The 11,478-nt window shown below is 48.4% G+C and overlaps 1 protein-coding gene across 1 annotated transcript; it reads left to right on the forward strand.

Annotated features, from left to right (window-relative positions):
- The first annotated feature begins 4,563 nt into the window (after nucleotides 1–4,563).
- On the forward strand, nucleotides 4,564–10,459 carry POLR3D (RNA polymerase III subunit D). Its single transcript, XM_008063547.2, has 8 exons — nucleotides 4,564–4,947; nucleotides 5,866–5,909; nucleotides 6,830–6,981; nucleotides 7,129–7,253; nucleotides 7,772–7,940; nucleotides 8,323–8,588; nucleotides 9,360–9,512; nucleotides 9,682–10,459. The coding sequence occupies exons 1-8, from the start codon at nucleotides 4,783–4,785 to the stop codon at nucleotides 9,802–9,804; spliced, it is 1,197 nt and encodes a 398-aa protein (XP_008061738.1). The 5' UTR covers nucleotides 4,564–4,782; the 3' UTR covers nucleotides 9,805–10,459.
- The last annotated feature ends 1,019 nt before the right edge of the window (nucleotides 10,460–11,478 follow it).

The following is an 11,478-nucleotide window of genomic DNA, read 5'->3' on the forward strand; positions in this document are numbered from 1 at the left end:
CGGCCACTGCATTCCAGTCTGGGCGACAGAGTGAGACTCCTACTCAAAAAAAAAAAAAAAGAGTAAAAGTAGCCCAGGCTCAGTGTCTCAACCTGTAATCCCAGCACTTTGGGAGGCCGTGGTGAGTGGATTGCCTGAGTCCGCGGGTTCAAGACCCGCCTGGGCAACTTGGCAAGACCCCATCTCTACAATAAATCAAAAAATCAGCCGGGCATGGTAGCGCGCGCCTGTAGTTCCAGCTACTTGGAAGCCTGAGGCAGAAGGATCGCCAGAGCCCAGCAGGTCGAGGCTGCGGTGGCTGGGAGTGGCCACTGCACTCCAGTCTGGGCGACAGAGTGAGACTCCAACTAAAAAAAAAAAAAAAAAGAGTAAAAGTACATTAAAGGATCATATGTAAAATATCCCAATTTAAAAAAATCTAAGTGCATAGAAAGACAACTTCAAGCATATAAAACAGTTGATGGAATAATAACGGATGGGTTTAATTTTCTTCCAGTGCTTTCTAAAATTTCCAAATTTTCGCCCAGGTGTGGTGGCTCATGACTATAATCCCAGCACTTTGGGAGGCTGAAATGAGAGGATTGCCTGAGCCCACTGGTTCGAGACCAGGCTGGGCAACTTGGTGAGACCTCATCTCCACAATAAATTTAAAAAATTAGCTGGGCATGGTGGTTTGTGCCTGTAGTTCCAGTTACTTGGAAGGCTGAGGTGGAAGGATCACGGAAGCCCAGCAGGTCAAGGCTGCGATGACCGTGAGTGTGCTACTGCACTCCAGCCTGGGCAACAGAGTGGGACTCCAACTCAGAAAAAAAAAATTTTCAAATTTTCTACAACATAAGTATCTTTGTGAAAAGAATAAAACAAAAAAATAGAAGCTGATACCTCATGAACCTCCAAGCCCAAGAGAATGAAATCAAAGCAATTTAATTTGGTGTTCCAGTCAGAAGCTAAGGGCCACTGTGTAGCTTTGCAGGAGACAAAAAAGGAGTTGGTTTGGTTTGGTTTGGTTTGTTATAAAAAGCAACATGGAGAAAGAAGTAAACAAAAGGTCAGGTTAGAAAGCAACATAACAAAATATTAATTTTTTGGGGGGGGAGGTAGGAGTCTCACTCTGTTGCCCAGGCTGGAGTGCAGTGACACACTCATGACCACCACAGCCTCCACCTGCTGTGCTCAGGTAATTCTTCTGCCTCAGCCTTCCAGGTAGCTAAAACTACAGGCGTGGTACTACCACACCAGGTTAATTTTTGGATTTATTGTAGAGATGAGGTCTCACCGAGTTGCCTAGGCTTGTCTCGAATCCCTGGGTTCAGACAATCCTCTCGCCTCTGCCTCCCAAAGTGCTGGGATTACAGGCATGACCCACCATACCTGGCTATAATTTTTTTTTTTAATCAAAGTCTCATCTGTCACCCAGGCTGAAGTGTAGTGACACAATCATGGCTCACTGCAGCCTCCTCCAATCCTGGGTTCAGGTGATCCTTCCTCTTCAGCCTACTGAGTAGCTGAGACTACAGACACATGCCAACATGTCCAGCAAAATTTTTTTTTTTGAGTTGGAGTCTCACTCCGTCGCCCAGGCTGGAGTGTAGTGGCATGCTCGTGGCCACCCTAGCATTGACCTGCTAGGCTCCAGCGAGCCTTCCGCCCCTGCCTGCCAAATAGCTGGAACTACAGGTGTGCACTACCATGCCCGGCTAATTTTGTATTTTTAATGTAGAGATGAGGTCTCACCAAGTTGCCTGGGCTGGTCTCAAACCCGCGGGTTCAGGCAATCCACTCGCTTCAGCCTCCCAAAGTGCTGGAATTACAGGCTGAGTCATCGACACCGGCCTCCAACAAATTTTAAAAATTTTTGTGTAGACACAAGGTCTCACTGCGTTGCCCAGACTGGTCTCTAATTACTGGGCTCAAGCAATCCTCTAACCTTAGCCTCCCAAAGTGTTGGGATTACAGGTGTGAGTCACCACACTCAGCCTTAATATTAATGTATTAGTAAACTGGCAAAAAAAAGTTTTAAAATTTAAGAGCCAATACGCAAAAGAATGTGGCAAAAGAGTATACATATTCTTATATACTATACATATTCTTGTTCTTATATATACTATTCTTAGTGGTGATGCATCTTAGCACAACCTTTTTAAAAAGCAGTTTAGCAATATGAATAAAGATCCATAAAATGTGCATATTCAAAATGGCACAGCCAATATGGAAAACAGTTTTGCACTTTTTTATGAAACCAAGATACAATTACCATAAAATGACCCAACAATTGCACTCATGGGCGATTATCCCAGAGAAATAAAAATTTATGTTTACATATGTTTAAACATGGGTACTCAACAACAAAAAAGAATGAATTATGATTACAGACAATTTGGATAATCTCCAGGGATCCATGCCGAGAGAAAAAAGCAATCCCATGAAGTTGAATACTCTATGATTCCATTTATATAACACTTTTGGAATAAAAAAATTATAGAAATGAAGAACAGATTAATGGTGGGAGGAGGTGGGTGGAGGAAGGTGTCGCTAAAAAGGGCAGAGGGATCCTTGTGGTGATAGAAATGTCTTGTATCTTGACTGTACCAATGTCAATATTCTGGTTTGTGATCAAACTGATACCTTTCCAGTCTCCTGCAGAGATACACACAGTGGTCCTTAGCTTCTGACTGGGGCACTGAATTTAATTGCTTTGATTTCACTCTCTTGGGCTTGGAGGTTCAGGAGGCATGAGTTTTGCAAAATGTTACTATTGGGGAGAAATCAAGTAAACAGTACTTGGGCTCTCTCTGTCTTATTTCTTACAACAGCATGTTACCTACAATTATCTCAAAACAAAAAGTTTATTTTTTTAGAGACAGGGTCTTACTCGGTCACCCAGACTGGAATGTGATGGTGTGATCACAGCTCGCTGTAACCTGGAACTCCTGGGCTGAAGTGATTCCCCTTCCCCAGCCTCTCCTGTAGCTGGGACTACAGGTGCATACCATTACACTTGACTATTTTACTTTTATTTTTTGTATTTTTGTAGAGAAGATGTTTTGTTATGTTGCCTACGCTTGTCTAACTCCTGGGCTCAAGTGATCCTGTGGAAAGAGCCAGGATAACAGGAGTGAGCCATCACACCCAGCCAAAAGTTTACTTAAGAAAAAAAACAAAACAAAACATCTTTTGGTCCATTATCTCAAGACTGGAAACCTGTCCCAAAGATATAACCCAAAAGAAAAAAAAAAAAATCAGTTGCACCAGATGCTCATTATAGCCTTATTTACAATACAGAAAAGAAACAATCTGTTTTAAAACAAGAAAATACGTAAATCATCAAATAGCCACCAGAGAATGATGCAGTCTTCCATGAAGTAACAAAAAACTATTATTTGAAAAAGGAGGATACAGGGTTGGTGCAGTGGTATCCCAACACTTTGGGAGGCCATGCTTGAGGATCGCTTGAGCCCAGGAACCCTGTCTCTACAAAAATCAAAATATCAAAAAATTTGTCGAGCGTGGTAGTGCACCTGTAGTCCTAGCTACTTGGGAGCGCAGGAGGTGGAAGCAGCGGTGAGTAGTAATTGTGTCACCGCCCTACGGCCTGGGTGACAAAGTGAGACCCCAACTCAAATAAAAGAAAAAGGTACTAACTGTGGTACAATATGACAACACTATGAAGGTGATGGGATGTATTACACAAACTTTAATACTAGTACTCTAATGTGGCATTCTAGCAAAAATAGTTTGGTTGCATATGGGTGGGAGGATAGCATTAAAGGACACTGTTCATGTTAAATTTGCTAACGTCGGAATCAAAAGACGTTCTTAAAATGTGTCCCTCCAGCAAGTGCTCCTTTCAGGCTTTTACCAAGAGTGCACGAGGGCCCCCGCACCGTCGTGAGCACAGGGTGGGAGCGTTGGGGCACCGTTTGGTCCACTGCCGCTGTCCCCAAAGCCAACCCAGGACCCCACCAGGAGTCCCGGAAAGGGGACCCCCGAGCATGATGGGCGAGGCCGCTGCCAGGAGGTACAGTGACCACTCCAAGGTCACCATGAAGAGCCCGAAGCCAGATATCGGCCGGGCCCAGGACTCCTTGAACCTGAGCCCGGGTCTCGCTCTCCACCCCCACGACCCTCGACTCATCCCGCGCCGAGACCCCACTGCTCCCAGGGGCTCCGCCGTGGCGAATTCCCACGTTGCGGCGTAGTGGCCGCGGAGAAACCCCGAACCTGAGCTCGGCGCCTCCACCCTTCCGCCCAGGACCGAGACCCCCCCGAGGTCCGCACCGCGACGTAGCCCACACCGACCCCCTCTTCCTTTTTCGCCCTCTCAACCCAGCTTTTCCCGACTCCGGGAAGAACCGGGAAGAGAAGGCGGAGGGGAGCGAGGAGCCGCCTAATAAATACTGTGGCCCAGTCCCGCCCCCCTAACGTCACTTCCGCCTCGCGGCAAGATGGCGGCGCCCGGGCCCTGCCACGCAGACTTCCGCCCAGCACGGAGGCCAGGGGCTGGTGTTGGGGGTGAAGTCGTGACCTGCGGCGTGGAGCCGCGTCCCAGGTGCTTCTCTGTTTGGTGCCTGGCGCGGGTGCTGGGGCAGAGGGGGGGTCGCGAGCCAGAGGATCTAGCCCACGTGGTCCGGGGAGTCTCGCCACGTGGGAGGGGGAGGAGCCGAGACGCCGCCGGAGGGACGCCCTGACGAGGGGGCGGGAGGCCGAGTGGGTGGGGTTCCGCCTGGGGTCCGCGTGTCGGTCTCCTCGAGTGATTTCGTTGCCCCTTCTCTCTCAGGCAGCATGTCGGAAGGAAACGCCGCGGGCGAACCCAGCGCTCCGGGAGGGCCCCGGCCCCTCCTGTCTGGAGCCCGGGGTCTTATCGGGCGGCGGCCGGCGCCCCCCCCCACCCCCGGCCGCCTTCCCTCCATCCGCTCCAGGGACCTCACCCTCGGGGGAGTCAAGAAGGTACCCACCTACCTTGAATTCCAGGCCCCTGGGATTCAGCTAATGTTCGTGTAGGGCCTGCTGTGTGCCAGGCGTGTTGTTGGGCCTCGTGAATCTTGTCCCCAAACTTCCGCCCACCCCTCTTTCAATGTTAGGGAGTCTAGCCTACCTTCAATTCTAGGTACTTGGTACAAAATACTGAGATATTTCTCAGAGGTGGTTGAAAGAGGATTAAGACGTGCAAAAGCAACTTGAGCATTGTTTATTTTGTGTGTTTTGGACACCTTTTAAAAACCCACGAAAGCCAGGCAGACATATAAACATTGCTTGCGGTGTTAGAGAGTTCAGAATTCTCCATCATCCCAATGTGCAAACTTCTTATCTAGAGTGTGATGAACTCTAATCATGGCATTAGAGGCTCTGTGGCCTCTTCCATATGTATATGACTGTAGATGTGAAGAGTAGCCCTGCAAGAGGTCAGGGCGGGATGGCAAGTGTAAAGCAGCCAGCTTTTAAAGATAACTTTGCCTTGGGAAATTCTGGTGTTGGTAACTGTTATCGAATTGAGAGAACTGGCAGATCTCCGATCATCCCTCCTTAAACCTTGCTTTTAGAACTGTTTTCCCATGATACTGACTGGTTTCTATAGCAGTTTGAAGACAAGAGAGGAGACTAAATAAATTTCTTTGCTTTTAGAAATCCCAGAGGCTCTCCTTTCAGAGGGCCGCTAGTTAAAATGATTTTTAGTGCCACTGTGGCATGAAGTTCCTTCTTTTCGGGCACATGTCTATCTATAAAACTCTGACAGCACTGTGGAATGTGCAGAGGAGAGCCGTGGTGGTCTTGGTCCATAGACAGTACCCTTTGGGAGTTTTGATTTTCCTCTGTACTTTGGGGTCAGAACTTAACAAATCAGTGACTCCTGTATTTTACTTTCAGAAAACCTTCACCCCAAATATCATCAGTCGGAAGATCAAGGAAGAGTAAGTAGCTAGGCCTTCTGAATACTTGCCCCTTATTTACTTGCTCTGAATTTGGGGCTTTTGGGAAGTAACCAGGTGTGTAGCTCAGAAATCTAAATTTGTGTCTTTAGCTTTTTTCACTAAGGATTGTCAGTCTTGACTCCCAGGTGATTTTGATGTGTAAGCTGCAAAAAAAAAAAAAAAAAAAAAAAAAGACATTTAGGGCTCCATTTCTAGAAATTGTAATTTAACTTGTTTGCAGTAGCATGGGGTGATTCTCTTTTACAGCCAGAGTTGAGAACCACTAGTTTATTTATTTTTTATTTTTTGAGTTGGAGTCTCACTGTGTCGCCCAGACTGGAGTGCAGTGGCCACTCCTGGCTACCGCAGCCTCGACCCGCTGGGCTCCGGCGATCCTTCTGCCTCAGCCTTCCGAGTAGCTGGAACTACAGGCGCGCACTACCACGCTTGGGTGATTTTTGATTGATTGTAGAGATGAGGGCTCGCCAAGTTGCCCAGGCGGGTCTCGAACCCGCGGACTCAGGCAGTCCACTCACCTCAGCCTCCCAAAGGCGTGGGATTACAGGCTGAGCCACCGAGCCCGGCTGAGAACCACTAGTTTAAACAAATATATTATCACTTTTTCTTAAGTTCCCTTCCGTTTCAGCCTTCCTGCTTTCAGTCAATGCAAAAAAAAAAAAACCAAAAAACCCTACATTTTGGACAAAAAGGTAAAGTAAAGCAAAGTCAAAGGACCCTGCCTTATCAAGGAAGTGAAAAAAGTTCTAGACTTAGGATTGAGTTCTGCTTCTCATGGTGTCAGTCATTATTGACACATAAGCTCTCCACTTACTTGGAGAGAGATGGTAGAGGAGAGAATAAGGCCAGTTTTCTGAGGCACAGTAAATGAGTGGTTTCACTTAATGAATTCTTTTTTCCAGGCCTAAGGAAGAAGTAACCATCAAGAAGGAAAAACGTGAGAGGGACAGAGACCGACAGCGAGAGGGGCATGGACGGGGCCGGGGCCGCCCAGAAGTGATCCAGTCCCACTCAATCTTTGAGCAGGGCCCAGCTGAAATGATGAAGAAAAAAGGTACAGAGAAGGAATCAGTAGTGAATTTCAGCTCAGACTGCTCAAGAGAAGGGCAAGAGTAGTGGAGTTCCCCTGCTCCCAGTTTAGTTTTCCTTGCTGTTGGCCTCTTCCTCGTTTATCCCTAGTGACCTGGATGATTTCCCACAGGCAACTGGGATAAGACAGTGGATGTGTCAGACATGGGACCCTCTCACATCATCAACATCAAAAAAGAGAAGAGGGAAACGGATGAAGAAACCAAACAGATTCTGCGCATGTTGGAAAAGGATGATGTGGGTACCAGGAGGCTGGGGGGAGGGGATTTTTTGGTGACTGTGGAAAAGGGCCTTCGGGGAGCTAGGTCAGGGTCAGAAGAGCTCACTGATGCCCTGGAATCCTGCTGAGCATCGGGAATGTATGGTTGGAAACAGACTAAAGTAAGCTGGGCTCGGTGGCTCAGCCTGTAATCCTGCTCTTTGGGAGGCTGAGGTGAGTGGATTGCCTAAGCCCGCAGGTTCAAGACCCACCTGGGCAACTTGGCGAGACCTCATCTCCACAATAAATTAAAAAATCAGCCGGGCATGGTAGCGCATGCCTGTAATTCCATCTATTCGGAAGGCTGAGGCGGAAGGATCGCCGGAGCCCAGTAGGTCGAGGCTGCAGTGGCTGGGAGCGGCCACTGCACTCCAGTCTGGGCGACAGAGTGAGACTCCAACTCAAAAAAAAAACAAAACCAGAAACAGACTAAATATACTGTGATCCAGGTATGTGTGCTGGCAGACCATGTGACTCCCCAGCTCTTCCTTGGCAGTTCATCGATGACCCTGGGCTGAGGAATGACACTCGAAACATGCCTGTGCAGCTACCGCTGGCTCACTCGGGATGGCTTTTTAAGGAAGAGAGTGAAGAACCAGATGTTAAACCTTGCCTGGCTGGCCCCAAGGAAGAAGACATGGAGATAGATGTACCTGGTGTGAAAGGTATGGTGTGTCAGTTAACTTCTCATCTCCTTTTCCATGTCTGCCCCTCAGGAATCCCTCACATGAGCCTCCGAGATTACTACTCGTGGGCAGATCCCGTCCCATTCTAACTGTAAAATACATGAGCTGAACAAAGAAGCCAAATTCTCCCTCCCAGAGGGTTCGCGTCTGACAACGGCCAGTGGGCCCAGTCTCAGATGTTTCTTTTTAGGTCAGTCACACAGCCTTTGAATGTGCCAGCTCTTGCTCCTCTCCATAATCAGTGTCTCTTTCCAGCTCCCTGGCTCAGTGACAGGGGAGTAGATGGGGGCACAGAGCTGGAAACAGTAGGATGGTACGGAGGTTGATCACGTGATGAGTCTCCATTATAACACCCGGGCAGTGAAAGAGGAGCCACGAGATGAGGAGGAGGAGGCCAAGATGAAGGCTCCACCCAGAGCAGCCAGGAAGACCCCAGGCCTCCCTAAGGATGTATCTGTAGCAGAACTGCTGAGGGAGCTGAGCCTCACCAAGGAGGAAGAACTGCTGTTCCTACAGCTGCCAGACACCCTTCCTGGCCAGCCACCTACTCAGGACATCAAGCCTGTCAAGACAGAGGTGCAGAGCGAGGATGGACAAATGATGGTTGTCAAGCAGGAGAAAGACCGGGTATGCTTAGGAGCCAGTCCTTTGAGAATTCAGGGTGGGGGGACTAGCGGAGAAACGACCTGTCAGGGGAAGCAAAAGTATGCCACCCCAGCATGACTATAATGACCGTTTGCCCTTGGTACCTGCGAGGGCCATGGGGCTTTCTGATCCCAATTGTGTATGTGTGTATATGTATGTTTACTTTTTTTTGTTGTTGTTGAGTTGGAGTCTCACTCTGTCTCTCAGACCGGAGTGCAGTACCACACTCCCAGCCACCGCAGCCTCGAACTGCTGGGCTCAGGTGATCCTTCCGCCTCAGCCTTCCAAGTAGCTGGAACTACAGGCATATACCACCACGCCTGGCTGATTTTTGATTTATTGTAGAGATGAGGTCTCACCAAGTTGTCCAGGCTGGTCTCGAACCCGTGGGCTCAGGCAGTCCTCTCACTTCAGCCTCCCAAAGTGCTGAGATTATAGGCGTGAGCCACCATACCCAGCCTACTTTTTAATCATGAAAATTTTCAGATGAAAATTAACAGATGAGAGAACATTAAGTCCCATGTACCATCACTCAGTTTCAGCAGTTACTGATATTTTGTCCATTTGTGTATTTGTTTACTGTTGGTTTTGTTTTGTTAACCAGTTGCAGACAGGAGTTCATTCTGTCCTTTGGGGGGTTCATTCTGACCTTTACTGCCAACGCCTTTCTCTGGAAGGCAGCATGCGTTTCCTTCATGAAAGAGAGAGAAAAATGCTCCTTGCCTAGTTTCCATCCTCTGGTTCTGTCTGCAGGAAGCGAGGCTGGCAGAGAATTCTTGTACCCTGGCTGACCTGACAGAAGGTCAGGTTGGCAAGCTGCTGATCCGTAAGTCAGGAAAGGTGCAGCTCCTTCTGGGCAAGGTGACTCTGGATGTGACCATGGGAACTGCCTGCTCTTTCCTGCAGGTGAGAGCCCCTATGGGGCAGGGAGTGGCCTTTGAAGGGCTTAAGGAGAGTTGGGGATCCATTGCTAAATAAGGAAGAGGGAATCTTGGAAGTATCCTATTCAGATTCACAGGACTGTGCTCTGGGACGTGTGGTCGTGGCTCTTATTGCTGTCTCTACTGATTGGCAGGAGCTGGTGTCCGTGGGCCTTGGAGACAGTAGGACGGGGGAGATGACAGTCCTGGGACACGTGAAGCACAAACTTGTATGTTCCCCTGATTTTGAATCCCTCTTGGATCACAAACACCGGTAAAATGAGCAGATGGAGGAGGATGGTGCCCGTGCCCATGGCTGCTGCCTGCTCCAGATGTTTTGTTCTCTAATCTGTGTGACCCAGAAGGGCCCTGTTGAGCCCACCCACTCCAGCCTTTGACAGTCATTGTCCAAGCTTTCCCCAGGGTTCACAAGGCTCCCTCCCACAGCAGTTGTGAACGGCACAATGACCTTCCCACCGCATGGAGTCTGCATATCCTTGTTGCAGGGGACTTGTCCTTGCTATTTATTTTTATATTTATGTCTTAATCTCTTCAAATGACTGCATCCTTCCAAGGTAGAGGAGGAGGGTCTGGGAAGGTGCGGGCTTCTTTCGGTGGCCACTGGGCTGTAGGGGCAGGAAGTGAGAATTGCATCTTTTGCTGGTGGCCTCTCATTCCTCCCAGGAGGCAGCGCAGGAGAGAGACCAGGTAATAAGTCTGAGATTTAAGTGCTCGGTTCCAGCTTGTGAGTTCCTAGTTATGTGTCCTTGGACAAACTACCTAACCTTTCTGAGCCTCATATTCCTCGTCTGACACAACTGGGGATAATACCTACCTCACAGGGTTGGTGTGAGGATTACATGGGATATAATAGATGAAAGCTCCTTGCACAAGGCCATACCCATTGGCACTCAATAAATGTTAGTTTCCCTATCCTATGCCTAAGTATGTTTTCAAAAATAGAGATTCTTATAGTCTCTCAGAAGAACTGACTAGTGCTACTCACTTTCCCATTCTTGCCCCTTCAAGTTCACTCTGCATCCCATCCCTACTCTAAGCCAGATGCTGCCGGTATCCAGGTCAGGCTGTCCTATGCCTTTTCTTCCTGGTTAGGCAAGCGCTTCCTGTGTGAGTTGCTAGCTGTAGATTCTATTAGAAAGGAAGAAGTCAGAGATGCCGCCAGCAGCCTACAAATGCCTTTGGATGCCATGGTGGGCGCAAGACTTGTTCCCTGCATTTTCACTTCTGTAATGACTAGTCAGGACTCTTGCAGCTTCCATTTTAATACTCCTCAAATGAAGCTTATGACCATTTATGGCGAATTATTACCACATTAAGTCAAATATTGCCAACAACAAAAAAACCCTTGGTAAGATAGAAGATAGGGATTTGTTGACAAATGGCCTCTTTAACACTTGGCAAATGACCTGCACCTCAAAAGCTTTGAGTTTGAGAGGCTTGCATATATCTCCTTCCATCCTAGCACTGCCAGGGCCACCTGCTCAGCATGGATCCCAGTCCCTGCTGACTGCACTTGCCATTGAGCTTAGGTATCTGTGATCTTGTTCCCATCACCAGGTCATCCGTCACACACTGTTGTTCCTGAGGGAACAGGTTTTTCTCTTGCCTTGACAATAAGACTGGGGTTTTCCCTGGTTCTACTGGAGCAGTGTTTACAGGTAGAGAAAGGCCTCATGTGGCAGTGTTCTGTGGCACACACTGGTGGCACAGCTGCCCTTTGCTGGCATCATAGCACATTGCCTCTAGGACAAGATGAATCATGGGGTCTCAATAAAAGTTGCCCTTGGCCAGGCTTGGTGTCTCAGCCTGTAATCCCAGCACTTTGTGAGGCTGAAACGAGTGAATTGCCTACACCCTCGGGTTCAAGACCAGCCTGGGCAACTTGGTGAGACCTCATCTCTATAATAAATCAAGAATTAGCCGGGTGTGGT

The sequence above is a fragment of the Carlito syrichta genome, unplaced genomic scaffold (assembly GCF_000164805.1).
Source record: "Carlito syrichta isolate Samal-C Ts95f unplaced genomic scaffold, Tarsius_syrichta-2.0.1 Scaffold306946, whole genome shotgun sequence".
Classification (NCBI taxonomy): Eukaryota; Metazoa; Chordata; class Mammalia; order Primates; family Tarsiidae; genus Carlito; species Carlito syrichta.